General features: G+C 31.2%; 2 protein-coding genes and 1 long non-coding RNA gene across 5 annotated transcripts; 1 reads left to right on the top strand and 2 right to left on the bottom strand.

The window, feature by feature from the left end:
• Nucleotides 1–9453: 9453 nt before the first annotated feature.
• Nucleotides 9454–10405, bottom strand: LOC114379196. Its single transcript, XR_003659440.1, has 4 exons — nucleotides 10312–10405; nucleotides 9979–10042; nucleotides 9799–9880; nucleotides 9454–9722 (listed from the first exon to the last, which is right to left on the bottom strand). It is a non-coding gene; the product is annotated as an uncharacterized LOC114379196 (long non-coding RNA).
• Nucleotides 10406–17262: 6857 nt separating this feature from the next.
• On the top strand, nucleotides 17263–19617 carry LOC114378511 (E3 ubiquitin-protein ligase RMA3-like). Its single transcript, XM_028337108.1, has 2 exons — nucleotides 17263–17460; nucleotides 18420–19617. The coding sequence occupies exon 2, from the start codon at nucleotides 18445–18447 to the stop codon at nucleotides 19183–19185; it is 741 nt and encodes a 246-aa protein (XP_028192909.1). The 5' UTR covers nucleotides 17263–17460; nucleotides 18420–18444; the 3' UTR covers nucleotides 19186–19617.
• LOC114378512 (hexokinase-2, chloroplastic-like) lies at nucleotides 18755–23310 on the bottom strand. 3 transcript variants are annotated; one of them, XM_028337111.1, is made up of 6 exons: nucleotides 22964–23310; nucleotides 22485–22640; nucleotides 22283–22414; nucleotides 21969–22043; nucleotides 21349–21383; nucleotides 18755–18870 (listed from the first exon to the last, which is right to left on the bottom strand). In XM_028337111.1, the coding sequence occupies exons 1-6, from the start codon at nucleotides 22970–22972 to the stop codon at nucleotides 18864–18866; spliced, it is 414 nt and encodes a 137-aa protein (XP_028192912.1). In that variant the 5' UTR covers nucleotides 22973–23310; the 3' UTR covers nucleotides 18755–18863. The 3 variants fall into 3 exon arrangements, with proteins under 3 accessions (XP_028192912.1, XP_028192910.1, XP_028192911.1); XM_028337109.1 differs by having other exon boundaries at nucleotides 22791–23300; XM_028337110.1 differs by having other exon boundaries at nucleotides 22283–22378; nucleotides 22791–23294.
• Nucleotides 23311–24152: the final 842 nt, after the last annotated feature.

The following is a 24152-nucleotide window of genomic DNA, read 5'->3' as shown; positions in this document are numbered from 1 at the left end:
CAACTTAATATTTTTAATGAGCTAGTTTATGTTTTTAACAATTTTGGTTTTATGCTATGTGACTTTGTTGTGATTCTGCATAAATGAATATTAGGTTGGGATGAGGTTCAATGGCAGATCATCACATTAGGATTGCTTGGAGGGTGATACACATGGGTGAGTCTTAATGAAGGGAATTGCATTTGAATTATTTTGTTGCTCTGTTGGCAATCTTACAGGGAACACTTTATGTAGCATATATAGATCTTGATTAGGTACACATGGTTGGGTCTTTATGGAGGGATATGGTATTTTTGTGGTTAATTCTTGTTAGTATTTTAGGGGAATAGAAAGATAGTTACTTGTTTGGATGGTGATTGATAGTTGGGTGTAGGATGGAGGTGCAATTAGAAATATTAATTAGTAGTAGATGACTTAGTGTCCGTATAGATCTTAGACAATGAAAGGAGGAGCTTACATTGATTTTTAAAACTCATTACATTAAGGTGTTGTAAGCTTATTTATAGGGAAGCAAGGTTGATGGCATCATACCTCTAAAGATAGATTTTTCTAGACTTTATACAATAGTCTAAAATACTATCGTTTACTTAGATCCTAAATCTTTCTAGATTTTTCTTAACAATACTCTTATACTTTTTTAGTACATTTAACTTCTAGATAAATCATGAGCTTCTAGGACCTTCTTTTCTATTCTAGAAATTTGTATCATATTTTAACAATTTTGATATGTTGCAGATCATGTAATGTGTTTAATCCTGGAGTTTTGATACAACATGTAACAAACTCTAGTATCCTTCTTTAATGAAAATAAATATTAGCTCGAAATTCTTTATTTCATCTAACAATTAACTAGCTTATTTGTTAATTGTTTCATTGTTTGAGACATAATTGAAGTAAAAAAAAGGTCTTAAAAGGAAATTAAGAGAATTCAAACAATGACCTTTGAGTTAGGTAAAGGCTAGCTTCAGTCATATTTGTTGCTACTATTTTCTTGAGGATCACTGCCTTTGAATGATGTTACGTGAATAATTTCATACTATAAAACAATCTGCATGGCAGACATTAAGAAACAAAAGCATAAGCCAAACTTATATAGCAATAATTAAGGACTGATTTTAGCCTTTTTAGGTTGGTCTTTCTATTGCAGCATGCGTGTTTCAATTGGCAGGTTTCAAAATAAATATTAGCTCAAAATGGTATAACTTGATTCTTAATTTGAGAAGCACGTAAACAAAAGGCAAATCATTTAATTTGTAAGCCACTAAGTTACCCTTTTTCTTGTATAAAATAGATTGTGTTCTCCATAAGGAAAAAAATCGCCAACAATCTTAAAGTACTCCCTACAAATAATCACTGTCCCATAATTTATGCATTGATTCTCATATAATTTGCAATCATCTAGGATGTTTACATTCTATTTTTTATATCAAATAATTTTTCTTTTTATTCCACGTAGTTGCCAAAATTTCAAAACCTTACTACAACATAACTCCACTTCTCACATAATAATGATTGAACAAAAAATAACATGCCATGTGAATGAGAATTGAACAAATTTAATTGAACCAAAATTGTATTACTAAAAAAATAGAAAAGATAATAATCCAAGGCGTGCTTCTTCTCATAGAAATCACATCATGCTTTTACAAAATAAGTACATGATCACAAAAGATAATAATTGTCTTAATTTGTGTTGTTGTTCTTAGCATGGATTATTATGTAACTAGAGTTAGCTTAGTTGGTTAATTGGTTAATCTCTATGTAACTAGAGTTAGTTTAGTTAGTTGTGAGTTAGTTACTCTTGTAACTAATTATATAATAAACTATAATGACCAACTTTGTGAGCTAATTCATTCATGCTTCTTATATCTTTTTTGCTCTTTAACTTCCTCTACAAGCTTTACATTTATCCATGGCAGGCACGAGATTTATGATGGTATCAGAGCTCTTCCATTGAAAAGCTCTGTTGTGCAACTCTCTTCTCTTGCTTCTTCTTTAGTTTCCTTTTGATTTCTTCAACATGACTAACAATTCATCTTTGAAAGATCAATATCTAAATATACACAACCCATACTATCTTAATTCAGGAGAAAATCTTGCAATTGCTTTGGTTTCTCCAGTAATTGATTCGACAAATTCAACTTGTGGAGTTGATCAATGCTTACTGCATTGAGTGCAAAAAATAAATTCGAATTTCTCGATGGATCTATTCAAAGATATGCATCAAACCATACACTTCATACAACTTGGAAGAGGTGTAATAATATGGCGCTTTCTTGGCTTGTTCACTCAGTCTCACATTCGATTAGACAAAGCATCCTTTGGATGGATGATGCAAGAGACATATGGAAAGATTTGAAATCGAGGTATTCACAAGGGGATTTGCTAAGAATTTGAGAATTGCAATAGGACATGGCATCTATCAAACAAGGTGATCAAACCATAATTGATTACTTTATAAAATTGCAACAGGACATGACATCTATTAGACAAGTTACAAACATGATCCAGTGTGTTCATTTGATCCAAAGTGTATGTATGATGCTCTTACTAGTATTATGGAGAGGAAGAAACAAGATCGGGTTATGCAATTTCTTAGAAGCCTAAATTATCAATTTAACACTATTAGATCTAATGTATTGATGATGGATCCATTGCCTAGCATAGCTAAGGTTTTCTCATATGTTGCTCAGCAAGAAAGACAACTTACCAATAATGATGTAATGAGAAACACAAGTCTGATTAATGTGGTCAACACTAATTCATCTAACTCAAAAGATTTGTGCACCTAGTGTGGTAAAGACAATCACATTGTTGACAAGTGTTATAGAAATAATGGTTTTCCTCATAATTATACTTCCAGAGGAGGAAGAGGAAACCAAGGTGGCTTTGGCAGAGGGAACCCAAGAGGAAAAGGAAGCAAGCTTTGCATATATTGTGGTTTCACTAACCACACTGTAGATGAGTGTTACAGAAAGCATGGTTACCCTCCTGGACACAAGTCTCAAGGTTCAAACATCTAGTGTTGAGAAAGAAGAAGGTGATAACTCAACTCAAGAAAGGAATCCAGAAGCACAAAATGAGGATGTGAAGTTAACCTCTTAGCAATATAAAGCTTTGATGGCACTACTGCAATAGCAAAACACAATTTACATTTGAATCAAATTGGTACAGTTAACAATAAAGATAGTGTACTATCCATTACTTGTAGTGTAAGCAAGACCAGTCAAGATGAGTGGATCCTTGACTCATTTGTTTTCTTTATGCAAAAAGATAAACCATATAATTGTTAGACTTCCTAATGGTTATAAAGTCACTGCAACCCATGTAGGTAGAGTTCAATTTTCTCAATTTTTATACCTAGAGGATGTTCTATACATACCTAGTTGTCAATTCAATTTGATTTCAGTATCCAAATTAGTCTCTTCTTTGTTCTGCAAACTAACCTTCATGAATGACAAATTTTTTATATAGGATATATAGAACCTACAGAGGATTGGTACAGTTGATATGGTGGAAGGTTTTTACACACTCAAGATGGTTCCTCTCAAGCGTCATAGGGAATACAACTCCAATTCCATTATTGTCCCTATCTGTCCTAGTGTTTCTAGCATTTCAGCCTTTTCATGTAATAAATACCCATATATTTGTAGCATTTTAGACTTGGTCACCCATCTTATGAAAGATGGTTGTTGTTAAAACAATTTTATCCTATTCTTACATCAGACAAACAATTCATATGTGAGACTTGTCATCATTCAAAACAGAAAAAATTGTCTTTTCCTAGCAGTGATTCTCATTCTTCTTGTGCTTTGTCTCTTATACATGTTGATATCTGGGGCCCTTTCAATGTAAATTCTTTAAATGGTTACAAATATTTTCTCACTATAGTAGATGATTATTCAAGATTTGTTTGTGTTTTTCTTATATAAAGAATTTTATTGTCAATGTTGAAAGACAGTTTGAATCAAAAGTAAAGGTAATTAGATGAGACAATGGACCAGATTTTATTATGAAACAATTTTATGATGATATTGGCATTGTACATCAATGTTCCTATGTTGAAACTCCTCAACAGAATGAGATTGTAGAAATAAAACATGAACATACATTAAATGTAACTCGATCCTTGTTATTTTAGTCTAATTTACCATATGCTCTTTGGTCTTATGCCTTAATTTATTTTGTTGTCCTTGTTAATTGCATGCCTACCCCTTTTCTTGGAAATTGAACCTCTTATTAAAAACTACATGGAACCATCTATGATATTGAATCTTTAAGGGTATTTGGTTGTTTATGCTTTTCTAGCACTATGACAGCCAATAGAAAGAAGCTTGACTTAAGAGTTGCTACTTCTATCTTTTCGGGTTTCAAGCCACATACAAAAGTATATATCACCTTTGATCTCAAAACCAGGGTTATTTCTATCTCTAGAAATGTCATTTTCTATGAGGATTGCTTTTCATTCACTGATCAAACTAAACCAGATCCTATCATTGTCCTACCTATGCCTACTCCTTCATCTCATGTCATTGATCAGTTTGATGATTCTTCTTCAGAGTCACTAAGTGATCTTGTCATGCTTGTATCCAATGATAATTTTGATTCCTCAACCTCACAAAAATCCATTCATACATATAGAAGATCCATGAGAAAAATACACAGACCAAGTAAATATAAAGACTTCCATGTCACATATCCATCATCAACCATTGCCAATCACTCTACAGGTACTAGTCTCTATCCTCTTAGTTTTGTCCTTTCCTATACCAGACTATCCCCCTCTTATCACAATGTTGTTTCATCTATCACACAAAATGTTGAACCTCGGTCATACAATGAAGCATCTCAAGACCCTAATTGGATTGAGGCCATGAATGCAGAGATTAAAGCACTAGAACTTAATGATACTTGGATTCTTACAGATCTTCCTAAGCACAATACTACAATTGGATGTAAATGGGTGTATAAGATCAAGCACAAATCTGATGGTTCAATAGAGAGGTATAAAGCCAGGCTAGTGGCTAAAGGCTATACTTAGGTGGAAGGACAAAACTATCTAGATACTTTCACTTCAGTAGCCAAACTAACCACAGTGAGACTTTTATTGTATTTAGATGCTATCAATCAATGGCATTTCAAGCAACTGGATGTGAACAATGCTTTCTTACATGGTGATTTAAATGAAGAAGTGTACATGGTATCCCTCAAGGTATGCAGGTGGCCAGACCAAGGCTAGTTTGCAAGCTTCAAAGGTCCTTATGTGGCATGAAACAATCTAGTAGGCAATGGTCTGTCAGATTATAATCTTTTCTGATTTCACATGGATACAAACAATGTACTTCTGACCATTCTTTGTTTATTAAGCATGGTTCCAACACAATTGTTGTTTTACTAGTTTATGTTGATGACATTGTCTTGTCAGGCAATGATTTGTCTAAAATTCAAAGAATTACACATCTATTGGATAGTGCTTTCAAAATAAAGGACTTAGGAGATTTAAGGTACTTTTTGGGTTTCGAGGTAGCTAGAAGCTCTACAGGTATAAATCTTTGTCAAAGAAAAGATCCATTAGAGATTCTCAATGATGCTGGCATGCTTGGCTCTAAGCCGATGTCTACCCCTTGTAATTACACAACCAAGTTGCATCAACACTCAGGGTCTCCTCTTTCAGCAGAAGATGCTTCCTCTTATAGGAGATTAATTGGGAGATTGATCAATCTGACTAACACAAGGCCAAACATTACATATGTTGTGCAACATCTGAGCCAATTTGTTGTTGATCCCACCTTAAATCATAAACAAGCTTCTTTTCAAATTCTTAGATACCTCAAAGGGACTCAAGGTGCAGGGATTTTTTCTGTCTCAGTTGTAGTCATATGTAAACAAATGAAATAAATGATTTTTGGTGCTTTGTTCAACTAACAAATGATTTATTAAATTGGTTTTCACATCCAATTTTCTCAACTAATAAAAAAATCCAACTTGTTCTTTGTTTTTTCAATCGTACACCGTCTTCAACAATTAATCGTATACCCTTCTCCTCTTTCCCTTTGTGTTGCTCTCACCTTGCAGCACCCAATTCCGCTAAATGAACCACCTCTTTTGAAGGCACCATCTTTGGTTTCACCACGATGCAGTCGTAGACCACCATGAACACTATGATGGCATACACTTTACCGCATGATCTGACCCACCATCGTGAACATTATGGGCAAGACGAGCATATGGGCCCTCAGGAAGCGAACTCCACCACATTGATGTGGCGGTCAGCACCAGAGAGTTAGGCAAAGCGCAAAGAATATGTTGGATTTATGTCTCTGAGATCAAGAACAAGGACACGCATGAAGATGGGAGGCTAAGGTTAGGCACAAGGAAGTGTTCAACAGAGTCTGACTCGTGTGCGAAAGCACCATTCATGCTAAATTAATTAGGTCACGTGTCTCACTAACATGTTTATGCTAAAATCGTTAGATCATTACTTAATCAATGGTAAAAAATTGATGTATTTTTTTAAAAATTATACCAATATAATTTGATTTTCACACACACACACACACACACACACACACACACACACACACACACACACACACACACACACACACACACACACACACACACACACACACACACACACACACACACACACACACACACACACACACACACACACACACACACACACACACACACACACACACACACACACATATATAATATTTGGTCATCATGTGTTTAATTTTTACTCTTTAAAGCTACTATTATATATATATATATATATATATATATATATATATATATATATTGACTAAAGAAATACCATTTTCATAATTAAGTTTGTAAAATAAATCATACTTTTATAAGATTTTCTTTTAAAAGATATAGTTATGAGTTAAATAATTTGACAAAATTTAAGTTTTAGAAAATGTGTATATATATGGTATTAAATATTTGTGTTATTAATTAATTAAAAAAATCTTATATTTAAAAAAAAATTGAATGCATAACAAATAAGTAAAACAAAGTTATTAAATGATCTTATTCTTGCTTTAAACTGGAATCCAATAATTATATATCTTAATGTTGTTAAACAAGTGGCCTCAATAACTTAAGAGAGGGTGAATTAAGTTTAAAAAATTTCGCCTAATAAATTTTAATTTTCTCTTTAAATGGAATATGCAGACTTAATAGAAAAGAAGTAAAGAACAATTCATTTGATACTTCTTTAAAATATGTAAAGTAAAATTAAAATGCAATAAATTAAAGGAGTTTAGGAAAGAGAGAAATGCAAACTCAGTTTTATACTAATCGATTACCAGAGAGAAAAACATATTTTTCAAAACTGAATTTTACTTAAAAACTTTGTAAGGTGTTTTGAAAGATTAACTTAAGGTCAAACCTTTGCAAACTCTTTTAAGGGATTTTTTTAACATATGAAGGACTAATTGTTAATTGTTTCTCTTGATTTCTTGATCTTGACTTAGATCAATGTTGAATAGTTTCATCTTTTTGGCATCATCAAAAGCTTCATATAGCATATGCATCTACAATCTCCCCCTTTTTTATGATGACAACAATCTGAAAACAAGATAAACGATATACGATTTGAAATGCGTGCACTCATCCTTACTCCCCCTTAAATTTGTAATTTATGGCCTAATTTTTAGATAAAATTTACCTTTAGTTTCTCTCCCCCTTTGGCAACATCAAAAAGTCATACAAAAAATCACACTGGTATAACCGCTATCACCAATACCATCACAATTTTGTGCAAGAAGATGGGGGAGATTGAGAGATGGAGAGCTAGTCAGGGATGCAGAGAAAGCATGATGAAAAAATGATCTTTTTACAACAACAAGCTCCAACGGCCCCACGTGATGATGGACTGCAAAAATCACACCAGTATAACCACGATCACCAACACCATCAATATTTTGTGAAAAAAGATAGAGAGACCGAGAGTTGGAGAGCCAGTGAGGGATACAAAGAGAGCATGATGAAAAAAATGATGTGGAAGGAATCAATTTATAGCAAACAATGAGGAGGTAGACCAAGAAAGAGGACAAAGTTACGTAAAGATCAAATTTTAACATAAATTAGGTGAAGTCAAAAGTATGTTCTTCACGAATTCTAAAAAAACAATATAAAGAAAAGACAAATTTGTTTGAACACTTAAAAATGAATTTGGATTGTAATATAATAATAAATTATATGGTAAATTACACTTTTATTTCCTCAATTTTGGATTTATTACACCGGCATTCTTTTTCTTAGAATATATTTCTTTTGAACCCTTATAATTTCCGCTAACTAACGTCATTTATTTTGAAGTGAAAGGTCCAAATAGCCCTTCTTACTTAACCCGATAACAATATTATTGTCTCTGAAATTAAAAAAACCCCAAGTGTGCTCTGCTAGGGTTTTGTAAAAGAGGGTTTGACGATGGTGGGTGGTTGCTGGTTTGAGTTTGATAGTGGTGGGTGGCTACTTTTTCGAGTTTGGCGGTTGTGTGTGGGTGCTGATTCAAGTTCGATGGTGGCGTGTGGGTCGCCCCTTCACCGTCGGCGCTGACGTGGACCACTACAAGACCACCCTGACCACCGCCCTCGCCGTGTTGCCTGTCGCCTCCACGCTAAACAACGAGGAAGAGAAGGTGTGGTGCATCGCGACGGGAACGAGGTGATGTGGTTTCACTACTGGGGTCCAACCGAGGAGACGACTGTGCATGGCTTTGCACTTTCCCAGTAGAGGCGACGCGGCTTCACGGCTTTGGAGTGTTGGGTTTAGTCCAAGTTGTTTATTAATTTTTATCTTTTACTGAATGGCTTGTCTGGAATTTTGCTCATGATTGACATCTGGGGCTCTTTATTGTAATCTTATGATTTGGGTGCAGCAGAATGTTTGGGGTTTATATGTTGAAATTGATTTCATTTGTAAGAACAAAATTCATGTATGGTGTGGGTTAATTGAATATGTTGGATGGTGGTGAACCACACTCCTTTGATGGTTGCATATGATAGAGTTTAAGATGTCTTCTAACATTTTGCCTCTTCTTCATCTCTGATGTGTATCTATTGTTTTTATTAACTTCTGCAGGAATTGAACAGGGAAAAGTACTCGAAAGATTGGCATACCTTTATGAGCATGTAATGATTTTTCTGGATGTATAGTTGTAGTGTTTAAAGAGTTGTCTTTTTCCACTTGATTTCATGAATAAGGTTCAAATCATTGTAAACTGGCTTTTGAAGATTTGTTAGAAAGTATAAGGTTCAATATTAGCTTTGGTTCATTGGGGGAAAAGGTGTTACATTTGGGATCTTGGTTTGAAGGAAATGCAATTGGGTTTGTTTTTATTAATTACTAGTCTGTGACCCGTGGGATGCACGGATGTTTAGCTACGTTGCATAAATTTGCATTTTTTTGGTAGTAAAATTATAATTTGATTAAGAATTAAATTTATTGAAATTATAGATTGAATTTACATTGTAAAAAAATTTCACAAAATATCTAGCAGTGAGTCTATTATATTATGGTGTTTATCAATTCTGAGTCAAGAGAGTATTTGAAAACAACATATTTCCTTAACTTTGGCTGCACATTCACTTCACCTCAACAAAAATGAATGGTTTGCTGAAAACTGGCGAGAACCGGATGGTTGTGAGCTTGCCTCATTGCGAAACATGAGAACTGGTTGGGCTGTGTTTACTAATTTGGTAATTCTGCGAAATGAGAAATAATATTAAAGGCAAAAACAAACATAACGAATTTAACCCAATTGGAAACAAAATACCGTACCTTTGCTTGAATTCTTCTATATATCCAATTCAACCCAATTTTGATGCTTTTAATGAGTTGTTTATTGTTGTTGGGTACGGTCCTATAAATGGAAAAATAGGAACATAAGACGACATTTTCTAAATTAGATTTGAAATCGAAGCAACCAAAAGGAACACTGCTTCAATGGTAAGGTATTACCTTGACTCCTGGAAACCAAAGGGAACACCGCAACAAAGGTAACTGAAGAACAAAGGGAAACGACCTCAAAAAAAGCAGCAAAGTCAGCAAAGAAGGAAAACCCCCACAATAAAACACCAAACAGGCGAAAAAAGAATATACAGGAAAGAAGCACAAAACATGAACACAGACATGCATAACTCTCCACCGAAATGAACAATCACAGAATCACACCTTGAGATGAACAACTAAAGATACATAACAAGCAAAAAAGAGGTGCAGTTGCAAAGGGAAAACCAAAGCAACCAAAAGGAACACCAAAGCAAAGTTCATGCTTGAGAGGGAAGGTATTACCTTAAGTCCTCGCAATCAAAGGAAACACCGTAGCAAAGCAAACTGGAAAACAAAGGGAAACAACCTCAAAAAAATTAAAATATGTTATAGTAGTAACTTATAACAATAGATGGTGTAATGGAAACGGAGAAAAAATAATCCTCATTATTTGTCCCACTATTAAAAATAATTTTTACAATGATTGCAATATAAATAAAAGGCTCATCATTAATTTTTATATAAATTATGTATAAATTAAAATATTATTTAAGAAAATTAGTAAGCACCACAGTAAAAAAATATAAAATTATATTCAATGATTTATATTTTTTTACAGCCATGAAAAGGATAGGAAGAAAAGAAATAAAATTAAAGTATATTATAGTAACTTATAACAATAGATGATGTAATGGAGGGAGAGATAAAAAAAATAGTATTATAACAATTATTGTATAAATAATATAAAAGCATTTGTATTTAATAGCATCCCTCTTATCCCACCACCCACTATTCCTAGCCATCTCAGCATTTGGTTAAGCCCAACATTTAATAACATGAACATTCCCTTTATTTCCCATTTTTTCTCCTTACCCACCTGTTGATCCTTATCCCCTCCCTTGTAGCATAGTACTGGATAATAAGAGATCAAACAAGCTATCGAGACTTTTTTTCCTATAGCAATGTAAACATGAGCATTACCAACTTCCAACAATTCTAACTTTGTTTTGCATGAGTTAAATTGATCATTTTTATCCTTATACTAAGAGAAGTATAACAAAACATCAATTGACTTTTTCTTGATTTAATTAGCAGATAACAAAGTAACTTATTATCTTTAAATGTCAAAACTGTGCAAGTGTAAATCGAACAGTGGTATCATCAGAACCACTTGTCAGTTGTTGTCCGTCAGGACTGAAGGCAACAGTTAGTACAACTTCTACATGACCTACATAATACAAACAATTCCAACCACATGAATTCAAAAGAATATGACAATAACACAAATTCCTGCTAAATCTTCAAGAGCCAAACCACATAACTGTTTTTCATGATTTAGCATGCATAATATTTTTTTAGGATAAAAATTCTACATACACCATTGTGCCACTATATGAATGGAAAACCTATGTTTTTCAATATAGATATTGTTGGAAAAACAAAACAAAACCTTGGGAAAACCTATGTTTATGTACATAATTCAGATAGGAAAAGAATGAAATGGACAAAATATCTAGTATTTAATTAGAATATACTACCCGTTGTTGCCCATTAGGACTGAAGGCAACCGTTAGTATAACTTCCACATGACCTACACAATACAAACAATCCCAACCACATGAATTCAAAAGAATATGACAATAATACAAATTCATGCTAAATCTTCAACAGCCAAACCACATGACTGTTTTTCATGATTTAGCATGCATAGTATTTTTTTTAGGATAAAAATTCTACGTACACCAGAAATAGTAACCGTATAGCGATTCATAGGACGAATCCGAAAATAGCTTGAGGTTGAAAAACTATAGTCAATGCTTTCTTCCCTAATCCTTTTTATTTATTTTCTTATTAGAAAATAAACAAAGAAACTATAGAAGAACAATCTAGATAATAATAATAATAATAATAATAATAATAATAATAATAATAATAATAATAATGAAACAAAACCAAAATATAAGCATAAACACATTCCTATGAGTAAGAAAAATATAAGCAACTAAAATTTTGATTTCTTAATATCTACAAAAGATGAATCACTTCCCAAAGTGCATCCTTTTTTAAAGGAACCCAAAGAAACCAAACATACAATAGAAGTGGAATCTTGAAATATTTTCTCGGCTTCTGATTAGAAAACAAACAAAGAAACTATAGAAGAACAACGCCTACATAATAATAATAATAATAATAATAATAATAATAATAATAATAATAATAATAATAATAATAATAATAATAATAATGATAATAATAATAATAATAATGATAATTAAACAAAACAAAAAAATAACACAAACTAAGAGAGAGTAGAAAGAAGACATGCGCTTGTTTAAAACTTCATTTTTTCGCCCCATTCAACAAAGCAACAATTTATTTTCTGCACTTGTTTTAAAAAATTGAAATTTAGGGGTATAAATGTTGAATCTCAAGTACCTGTGAAGATGTTTAAAAGCATTTAATACAGACAACATAATATTTACATAAACCACCAAGAACAGAAAGGTGTCCTAGTAGAATACGCAACTTTGTATTCTTATTCTCAACTTCATGAGCAAAGCGCAATCACCTTTATTCTCCAACACCGCCTTGTGAATCCTATTGTTACAATCCTTGCATGGGCAAAGCGCTGTCACCTTCAGCACCGCTGTTGTAACTGTAGTTTGTCCCAAAAATCAAACCACGAAAAATCAGACAAAAAAAACATAAACACCATTTAAATTAAATCAAAATAGAAGAACCTCTATCTTCCTCTTAACTTCTCTGACAACTTCTTTGCCAAAGCTGCCACATCCATCGTGCCCTTCACCATCACCATCCCCCTCTCTCTATCTATACCCACGTCATTAACTCCTACGCCACACCATTTCAACACACGTCAATAATAAAGCACAAACAAAAAATAATGTCAAATCAATAAATAGATAAAAAAAAAAGACATTTTTATTCTTCAACACCGCCCTGTGAATCCTATTGTTGCAACCCTTGCATGGGCAAAGTGCCGTCACCTTCAGCACCGCCGTTGTTACTGCAGTCTGCCCCAAAAATCAAACCACAAAAAGAAAAAGAACCCTAACCAAAATCGCAAAAAATAGAATGAAGATGAAAAGAGAACTGTATCAAAAACAGAAAATGTAACACGCACAACACATTGCAATTTTTGAAGCAAACTCACTCCTTTGATATTGCGATTCTCTTGCTCCATTGCGCCCGCCGAAGATGTAACACACTTGCTGAGAACAACAACCACACCTATTTATTTACGAAAATAGAATTACAATATCAAAATAATGAAAACAGAAAATGGATGAAAGCCGGAGAAAGAAAAGATTAACGAAGAGAGAGAGTAATGAGCAAGAGAAAGAGATAAATGAAGGAAGAGAAGATTCAGGATTTGAGCCAGATTATTAAACGAAATTTAATGGAAAGTTGAAATCCGTCAATTAGAGAATGACACGTGGCGGTAACAGTTGAAAAATGTGAAAAAAATGAAAAGACAAAATGACCAAAAAAAACCACCCAAAGTGTCACGTGACAGCATTTTAGGTATGGGCACAATCGATTTTTCCCGAGACTTCTCTTTAGTTATAGATTTGATTAGCAAATTTGCAAAATCATTTTTAATGTATGCTGGGAAGAAGATGATGGCAATTTTGTCCAAAAAGTTCATTAAACAATCCATGTGCCTCGAATGGGCCCACTTAAGTTAACAAAACTAACACCGTTACTAACGGAAGGAGTGCGCATGCAATGGAATTCTAAAATTGAGGGAGGTTTATGTAGGATTCATGAATGGAGAGGGTGTGCACATGTAATAAGTTCAAAAGATTGAAGGGGTGGAAGTTGGACACTGCCTAAAATTTCTTCAAAGATTGCATATGGTTTTGAACCCATTGATTGACTTTGTTTAGGCACCGATAGAATAGAAAAACCTGTGGCGACTACGTGCACGTTTCAGTTTCAGTTTCAGATCAGTCTCACTGCTTTTAATGTTAGGCATCAAGGATATGTTAATTCTTGTTGTTATTTTGAAATTTAGATAGAATTAAAGAAAAATAAATTATAAAAGTTTCATGTATTGAAAAATTAAGTTTTAAACAGTACATATTGATGTATAAAATATATGTATAATTAAAAAAATGAAGTTTTAAATAAAATTTAAAATATCATGATAAAGAAATTAAATTAAATACTAGTATTTAAACACTTTGAAAGAAAGTTATGTAAAAAAATACTTTGAAAGTTTACTTTAAATTTTAATATGAAAAAAGATATATGTACGTAGAATCTCCTGTCGACGGATAAGAAGTCAGTCACACACGCAGTGTTGCGCGAAACCTTGTGTCAATACCAGGATACCAGCGGCAGTTAAAGTTTTCAAATTAGAAAATGACAAATCTTAAACATTTGGAGAGAGAACATGTCATTTCCAGTGATTTTATCTGAATTTATTCATAAAAATTACAGCTAGGGAACATAAATTTAATATAAAAATTTATACTTCATTAAAAAGGGAAAATTTAATATAAATTTATCATGATTTTTAAAAATAATAATTTAATTTTTTAAAAAATATATAAATAAATTTGACACCATACTTAAAAAAAATGAGTCTAATATCACTCGGATCAACAACTTAACGTGATAAAAGACTTTCTCATGATAAAATATAATAAATTAATGTTTAGTAAGACTCTTAATGAACTTATAAGCTCTCTTGAGTATCTTATAAGTTACTTTGACTTGAGTTTGTTTGATACATAGACTTATTTTAAAAGTTTAAGGAAAATAAGATGACATATAAGCATTAGCTTTTTTATTTTATTTTTCTCACTTTTATCCTTACTATTTTATTAAAAAAAATTTATTCTTTCATTCAATTTAAAAATTCTCTTATCTTTTTTTTTTGTTTTTTTTTTAAAAAATCCTTATATTTAATTTTACGTTCTTATACGCACATGATAATCAACTCTTCAATTGTGATTGTAACACCATTTCTTAAGGTAAGAAATATTTCAATCATATTAACTTTACAATTATTTATTGAATTATTATTTTTTATAATTATATGACTTAATTTGATTCCTTGCATAATTTTTATCTATTCAATTAGTAAAATTTAAAAATATGTGCTACTTTTAAGATGATAAGTTATTAGAAATAAAATTTAAATATTAGAAATATTAAATGTCTTTTTATGTTATTTAGACCATGTTCAGCAAGACATTCAGCTAGTTTCTACTTTCTAGCATTTTTTACCAGCTAAAAAACTTGTTTAAAAGTTTGTTTGACGATTCGGTAAACAAACTTTCTTAATAACTTTTGACATTTTTTGAAATGTTACTTGAAGTAGTGTTTTTTAAAACATAAACTTTTAATTTTTTGTATTTTCTTTCATTTCTATCTTTAATATATTTATCCATTTTTCTAGTTACACTTTTTAGTTACTTCAAGAATTAGTTTTACTGAACACTTATAATTTAATAAATTGGTTTTTTAGCTTCTACCTATCAACTAACTTTTTGAATATAGCCTTAACATTTATAAGTTAACTTATTAGCTAGTCTTACTAAACACTTTGGATTAAACTAATTAGCTTATAAGCTTTCAACTAGCTTCCAATTTTCTTAGCTCCTAGAGGCTATAGGTTTGGCAAACCTATAGCTAAAAAGTTAGCAAGAAAGCTAAAAAATTAGTTGTAAGTTAAAAAATTAATTGGTAGCTGAAAGCTGGAAACTTTTTAACTGGCTTATTAAATCATAAATATTTAGTAAAATATATGTTAAAATAACTAAAAAACATAAAATAACAAAAATGGACATATTTATATTATATTTTTATATAAATTTGAATTTTTTTTATAGATAAAATATTTTTGAGGTGTTATAATTTTAGTTTTATATAATTAATTTTAAACTCTTGTAATTTTTTTATTTTCGTTACATTTTTAGTTTCAATTATTACATTCTTTTCATATTATGTTTCTACTATTAATGTTATGCTATATCTTAAAATATTTTCAATTAAGTTTAAAATAATGTAAAAAAATACATCTAAGTAAATATTATACTTTTAGCATCTTAATTAGTCCAATAGTTAAAATCAATCATCTAATATAAAATTATTTAAAAAGAAATAGAAAATAAAATAAATCTAATGTAATAAATTAAATATTTAATTAATAAATTAAATAGTACAATGGTTAAAATAAATGATATATTATAAAAATGTGTAGGAGGAATTTGGAAAAAAATATTTATTTTATGTAAAAAGAATAATAAGAAAATTTAATAAATATTTTAAGGATAAAAAAGAATAAAATATACAAAGCTAAAAGCTACCATTTTTAAAAATACTACTTTAAGTAATGTTTAAAAAAAAACTATTTAAAAAAACTTATTTATGATAGTTAAACAAATTTTTCAGCTAATAAAAAAAATTAAAAATTAATTAAAATAACTTATTAAACACATACATAACTTATAAGATTTTAACCAACTTATTAGTTGGTTTTATCAAACATAATAGTATTAATCTTTCACTAGTTAAGATTTTCTTTATCCAACTTTTTTATTTACTTTTTTTCCTTTTTATTTTATTATTTATAATAAGAAATACACCAACCTTATACAAATTTAGGACAAGAAATTAATTTTTCAAACAAACATAACAAGAAAATGTCTCTTTAAAAATTCTAAACATCAATTAATATGATTTTTAAAATACTAAAATATTAATTATTTTAAAATAGTGTGTTATTAATAATCTCAAATTCAAACTTTTAATTATACATTTGTAATGAAAATATAGAAAAAAATAATTATAATAATAATAATTTGATTCAAATCAAATAAAATTATATTAAATATTTAGAAGAAAATATTTTTTTTTCATTCATAAATATTCAATAATATATAAATGTTAAAAAATTTATAATAACACTCACAGTGTTCAACTTAAATCCTATCCTATCTTATATAAACATGATACTAATAGAAGATATTTATCTTTTACAGCATATACTATTTTGGTTTTTTTAGAAGTTTTTAGATTTTGATTTTGTATGCCATTACAAAAAAATGGCGTTATATTATATATATATATATATATATATATATATAATGGCATTACAATTTAGAAGATATTTGATATTTGTTTTTCTGTTACAAAAACTAATTAACAGAAACAAACAAAGCCATTTATTTCTATCGATTAATGGTTAGTATAAACACATTAAATATATACATGGTACCACCACATTCCCACTCATTCTTTCCCGCAACACAATCTTCTTCTTCCACATTTCACTCTCGTCCATTGTTTCCCTCATAATCATTTTCTCTTCTATTACAATTCTCTTTCCCTTTGAAACCACTTTTTTTCTTCTTCTCTTGTTTCCTTTTATCCATTGCGTTCTTCATTTGCACTTGAATTTTCCTTAGTTTGTAAAAGGTGCGTTTTTTCTTATCTATTGGTTTGTCGTTGTTGTCGTTCTTGCTGTGATGTGTAATAATGAGAATTTTCGTTTTTGTTATGTTTTTTGGAATGAAAATTGGATTTTTTTCACATGGGTATTTGCTTTTGTTTCTTGATGTTCCTCTAAAATGGTTTGCATGCATTGAATTTTCATCTGGGGTGGCGTTTTAAGGTTTCCTTTAATGTTCTCTGTATTTGAGGATTGAATCTGCATTTGTTTTTGTTCAATTTGGGTTTCTGGGATAGGAAACTGGGAAGTGGTAATGAATAATCGTGAAATAGCCAAATTTGTGTTTAGTTTTTCCTTTCTTAAATCATTGTTTTCATTTTCATAAGGAAAAGAAAAGAGGTTTTTATTGACAGAGTTATGTCTCTTGCAAGTTCTTTACTAAAAGTTGTTTGTAAATGGTATTTCTTCGATCTAGATATTTTGTTTATTCCAAAATGAGAGACTTGCTCTTTCAAGTTGTTGTGCTAGGATCTATGAATACGTCAATTTGTTCTGTGGATTACCACGATGAAATTCCAAAATTAATTTGTTTCTTTAGCATACTATCCTATGCATAGAAATGATCATTTCTTAAGAAATTAATATTGTGAATGCATTGCTGCATAACCCAAATCTGTAAACTTGTATGTGACTTTTGTTTTGAAGAAACCTTTGGCACATCTGAGTGAATAGATATGATTTGTGATCCCCAGTTGTTACTTCAAATTGGAACAGTATCATAAATTTCTAGGTTAAATGCAAACATTTGGATCTGCCTGCAAATATTAAAGAGCTTTTTTGACATGCTCATTGGGCGTAAATTATCAATAGGAATCTTTCTTTAGTTTTAGTTCTCATTTGGATCTCTGATCTCACTTGTTATACTTCTAGATCTATTCTGTTTAACACAATTACATCTTTCTAACACTTTTGAAATCTTTAATAGGGTGTAAATTGGGGAAGAAAATTCCATGGAATCTAAATACTTTGACTCCAATGGGGAGGTCTCACTAAAGCAAAAATCAAAATCCATTTCAGCAGAGCCAACAATCTCTACTAGTGAATATGATTGCTTTGATTGCAACATTTGCATGGAATCAGCACATGACCCTGTGGTCACTCTCTGTGGCCACCTTTACTGCTGGCCATGCATATACAAGTGGCTTGATGTCCAAAGCTCCTCTGTTGAACCGTACCAGCAGCAGACATGCCCAGTTTGTAAATCAGAGATCTCTCACACTTCAGTAGTCCCCCTCTATGGCTGCGGAACATCGAACTCGGAATCCAATGCCAAGAAACTTCAGATGAGCCTGGGAATACCTCACAGGCAACCTCCTTGCAGCTTGAATGCTATGTTAACTTCTCCTCGCTCGCGGATTTCGCATCCTAGTCAGCAACTGCATCCAAGTTATTTCCAGACACAATCAAGACCATTTCATTATCAGCAGTTTTATGGAAGTTATGGTACCAATGGATTACCTTATCTTGGAGGTGCTTCTATGACTAGTTTCTTTAATACTGTGATTGATATGTTTGGGGAGATGGTCTTGACAAGGATTTTTGGGATCTCAGATGCAAATTTGTTTGCAAACCCTCTTAATGGAAGTGGAAGTTCTAGGATGAGAAGGCAGGAAATGCAGATTGACAAGTCTCTGAACAGACTATCTATTTTCCTCCTATGTTGCATCATGTTGTGTCTTCTCTTATTTTGAGGACATTTCATTTCAGACTGTATAGGCACTTATGTGCAGCTCTGAATGTTCATGCTGTTAGGGATCTACTGTAGGTTGTACCATTATGTAGATAGTAGACTTTGGCATATATTATGATTATGTTGATATTGGTCTTGTTATTTTATGATTAACTATTGCATGCATGTAATAACTATATGAAAGTTTATGTTCCTGCTCTGAAGCCAAATTTCCTATAAGCCAGATGGAGCGGTTTGTAAGAGGCTGGGTGAAGAAGAATTCTTAGAGTAACCTGGCCTCAAACGTGATCATGGAAAAATGTTCTCTCCCCTCCCTCCTTTGAATCAATTTGTATTGGAACTTGTGTATTCTTAACTAAGGCGTTTTTCATTTTGATGTGTTCATCAAAGTATGGATGTAAAGACATAAAGTGTGCAATTGGTAGATTAGCATTAAAAAAAAAGTCCTTTTGAGTTATGTAAAGTTGTTATTGGGATGTAGATAAACTACTTTAGTTGCATTTTTGTTTAGTATCATGACACATAAACTACTTAAACTGTTTTTCTTTCTGCGATAAAACTACTTAACTCGAGCTTTTGTTAAATAAGAAATGATTTAGTATGTCTCAGCGAAATTTATTGAAAGAAGTTAATAAAAATTTTGTTTTGGCAAGTTTGTTCACTAAATATATAGAAAAAAGTTAAAAAAGAACTTATAAAATATCATGAGTCACTTTTATAATTTAGAAGAAACTCTCTAAAATCTTAAACATATATTTTCCCATTCAAAAAGCATTTCTGCATACGAGGCTCCTTGTGTTAATGTTTTAGGTTCTTTGCAGATGTTTTATAACAAGTTTGCTGAGTACTTGGTGAGAAACGAAACAAATTGGATAAAATATGCGGCAGGCAAAATTAAATTCTCAAAATTAAATTTAAAAGGCCTTATTTTTATCACTATATACATCTTTTATCATATTTTTGTTAGTACATCTTTTATCAATTTAGTCCTTAAAAAGTAATCTTTATCAATTTAATTCTTATGGTCAAAGCTTTTCGAAGTTTTGCTTTCTTGTGATGTGTCGAGCAAGTTTAGAGAGATATACATTGTTTCATGTCAAGAAGCTAAAGAAGCTTCACAACCATATTCTATTGCAAATTGCAATCAACAATTCTTGTCTTCATAGAATTCTTGGCTTATTTCATACGTGTGTTTGGATAATGAAAATATTCAAAATTTTCTTTCTTCTTTTTCTTATTTTTTTCAATTCAAATTATATTTTTTCTTTATTTTTTCCTCTTAAACAAATAAAGGATAAATCTAGAAATTCTTACTTTTTTTTCATCCCTTAACACAAAATAGTTAACTTTTATACTTTGTTTGAACTAAAAGTAAAATAAAGAGGAAAGAAATCAAAAGAGAATATGTGAAAGATAAAAGTAAGATAGGAATAGACTAGAAAAAATATTTTGTTCTTATGGATAAAAAAGAAAAAAAGAAGAGAGACTACTAAAAAAAATGCTTTTCAGGACAGTTCGAAGGGATTTCTTATGACGATTTTTAATCATTTTTGAAGCCACCATCGTAGAAAGTCGTTCTCAAATTGTCTTAGAAGATAAATTTTTAAGACAGTTTTGTCAAGAATTGTCTTAAAAATTGTTTTCTGAAAAAAAAAAGATGGATGCTTCTAAGACGATTATTTAAAAAATCGTCTTAAAATGTTTTTTTATAAAAAAAAAAAAAGCAAACAAAATGAGGATTCTAAGACCGTTGACAACAACCTTTCCACTATGACTTGGATGTATAGTATTTATAAGGATTTGGATCAATTTGTGTCATTTCAACTATCAAAGAGACATTGACAACAACCTTTCCTAGTCATCATTGGCTTACAAAAGCTAGCAACTTCACTACAATATCTCACACACAAATAAAAGGAAGCAAAAGTGTTGCTCATGTATTCTCTCCTCACAACAACCAAGATTTACTATACCATTATATGTATTGATTGAGTTTACACTTTACATACAATAACAATATATACATTATGTTCTTATGTGACCTTGTTAAAACAAACTCCCAGATAAACTCATCAAAGAGGTGTTGAAAAGAGTTGATAACGCCATATGTTATTTATGTAAATAGACATTGAAACAAATCACCAACATAGTTATCCATACTTACATCTTTTGCAGTGACTGGAGCAACCAAGTGTGCCACTGAAAAATGGAAACAAGAATAATTCACCAATACAAAATTAACCAATCCCAACCATCAATGTCAAAGCAGTATCATAGTGCAGAGTAGAGTTTGAGAATTATTTACAAGTCACCTAGCCAAGTTGCAAATATAGCACAAAAAGTTGATATTAGCAAGTTCCTTGTTCCCAAAAGAAGGAAAAGAAAAGAGAGGAAACAAAAACGAATTAACAAGCAGGCACAAAAGGCCTATGCAACATAATGTTAAACTTGTTTTACAAAATAACATGCTTTATCCCAATAGAAGTAGAACCACTAAAATGAGATTAACAAGGGAAGAAGTTTGATTGGAAAACACATTATATTGTGACCAGTTTAAGAAATGAAACAAGGGATACATGAGAGGGTAATATAATCCGCAATATCCATATGTACAAAGACAGTACCTATCATGACTCCAATGCATGTCCTAATGTTATTGCCATTAATCTTCCATTTAGACCGAAGACAATTTTCAGGTTTGGAAGGTTTTTAGTGCGATTGACGGGAACAATATGCTTACGAATACTCAATTATTCTAAATTATAAATGCATGTAGAAACCAACCTGCAAATGACTAGCAACATGTTGTTTGGTCAAACCAAGAATATTCTTCACCTCAAGAATCCTTTTTGGTTGGGCCTCTGAAAAGTAATCAAGGGAGAAATTGTAAGTGCCATATAATTATTGCAAGACCAACAAAGAAATTAATTGTATAAAAAGAGAAAAAAATAAATGCTAAAGAATTAATCATACTGTCTAGCCCAACATACATCACAAGTTTGACAAATTGTTGTTACCAAAATATGAAGAGTGATTCTTTTGCTTGCTACTATGCTAGAACAAATAAAACTATGGAGAATATTGATACCAAAATATACCTGCTCACCCGGATTGATGCTAGTAGCATCCATTTCCCTATCGAACTTGGTTAAAGGGAGACCATTTGAGAAAGCACCCCACTCAATGCTAATGATCTGAATCAAGGAATGCTTTTCGCATATTAAGATGATCTAGTAGTTCATCTATAGCATTAGAACAAGATATGAAGAAATGAATGAAGGTGTGTAAGTGTTTACTAACCATTTTCCTAGAAGAAGAGACGTAGCCCTGCAACTTAGGAATGGCATTGATATGCTCAACATAGCAAGCATTGCTTCCAGTACCCAAAATGACAGCAACCACAACATCATTGTCCCAGTATTCTGCTCTAGCTAACGTTGCCATGGTATCATTCACCTATTAGGTAGGCACCATTTTAATTTTCATAACTTTGAAAAGTCCATCAAATCAAAGGGTGAACTCAACAAACGAATTAAACAGAGCAAAAACAACAAAAATTGATGAGAGACAGACAAAAAATAATTAGTTAGGTCCATAGAAAATGACCTCAACGCCGGCACCTCGCTGGTAGAAAAAATTGCATTCATTCCCAAACGTATATACTTCCAAAATCACCATTATAAATAACCAATACCACCACTTTCGATTTGCGTCACCACTGTTTTCCCTTCCCAAACTCCCAAAGAGAACAAACAAAAAATCAGAATGTCCTTCTTTACCTTCTCCATGATAGAGTCCAACCTGCCACTGTGAAGACGATGCTCTCGACAATGGCCTCGGTGGCTGCCATCTCAATGGTGGTTCACTCCATGGCAAGCGACCTCCTCCCGATGGAGATCCGTTCCTACATCACCAATGGCATCCATAACATGTTCTTGCACTTCTCCTCGGACATAACCCTAATCATCAACGAGTTCGATGACCTCGTCAACAACCAAAGCTCCTTGAGACTTGTGAAAAAGCTTGGACTTGTGAAACTCTCTAATATGTTTTGTACAAAATATGATCAAACACAAAACTCCTTGATATCTTGACACAAGATTTTCTCTATAATGTGATATTATTAAGCTCCAATTGAGAAATAAAAAATGAATTATAATAAAAAATAATAAAATAAGATGTGAATATTATCATGATAAAATGGGAACAAATTAGCATTTATAGGTTTGCAAAAATAATTTCATTAGGTCTTGCAAAATATCCTATTAATGCAAGAGATTTTTCTTTTTTTTTTTTGTCTAAAAAAAAGCAACACATATATGAAGCAGAGATAGAAACACATAGAAAAAGTCAATAAATTTTAAAAAACACAAAGAAGATGAAAAAAAATCATGTGCTTGAGCATATTATGGGAAAAGATGAAGAAGGTTTGAAAGTATAAGAAAGATGGAAACCAATAGAAGTTATTGCGCGAGTAATGGTTATTTGCAATAGAAATGTAACATAACTCTTCATTTGTAAACATAATCAACATTAAAATATATAGTAAAAGTGAAAATATAAAATAAAAATATTATTAAAATTTTTTTTGTTAAGAAAAGCTAAAGAAAGTTTTATTTATATTATAGTAGTAAAAGAAAAAATATATTTGAATTTTTTTAACAATAATAGTCATTACTAGAAAATATGGTTTTAATATCGATTATTAAGGACTTTCAACATCGGTTTTAATATCGATTATTAACCGATGTTGAAAGTATCGACTTTGAAAGTAATAACGTTAGCATTGATTTTTCAAAATCGATGTTAACATAAAAATGATAACATTAGTTTTTAAAAAATTAGATGTTGTATAGTAAGAAATAAAAAAAAAATTGTACAAATCAACATCATTTTTTACCAAAACTGATGTTAAGTTATATCTACAACATCGGTTTTTATAAAAATCGATGTTAATATATACATACA

Source organism: Glycine soja, chromosome 12 (assembly GCF_004193775.1).
Source record: "Glycine soja cultivar W05 chromosome 12, ASM419377v2, whole genome shotgun sequence".
Classification (NCBI taxonomy): Eukaryota; Viridiplantae; Streptophyta; class Magnoliopsida; order Fabales; family Fabaceae; genus Glycine; species Glycine soja.
This window is presented reverse-complemented; position numbering and strand designations above follow the sequence as displayed.

Excerpts from the sequence above, each read along its gene's own strand:
- LOC114378511 (XM_028337108.1), top strand. The coding sequence starts at position 18,445 with ATGGAATCTAAATACTTTGACTCCAATGGGGAGGTCTCACTAAAGCAA.
- LOC114378512 (XM_028337109.1), bottom strand. The coding sequence starts at position 22,862 with ATGGTGATTTTGGAAGTATATACGTTTGGGAATGAATGCAATTTTTTC. Across the intron at positions 22,641-22,790 it reads AGCGAGGTGCCGGCGTTGAG|GTGAATGATACCATGGCAAC; the intron begins GTCATTTTCTAT and ends CCTACCTAATAG. Across the intron at positions 22,415-22,484 it reads TCTCTTCTTCTAGGAAAATG|ATCATCTTAATATGCGAAAA; the intron begins GTTAGTAAACAC and ends ATGAACTACTAG.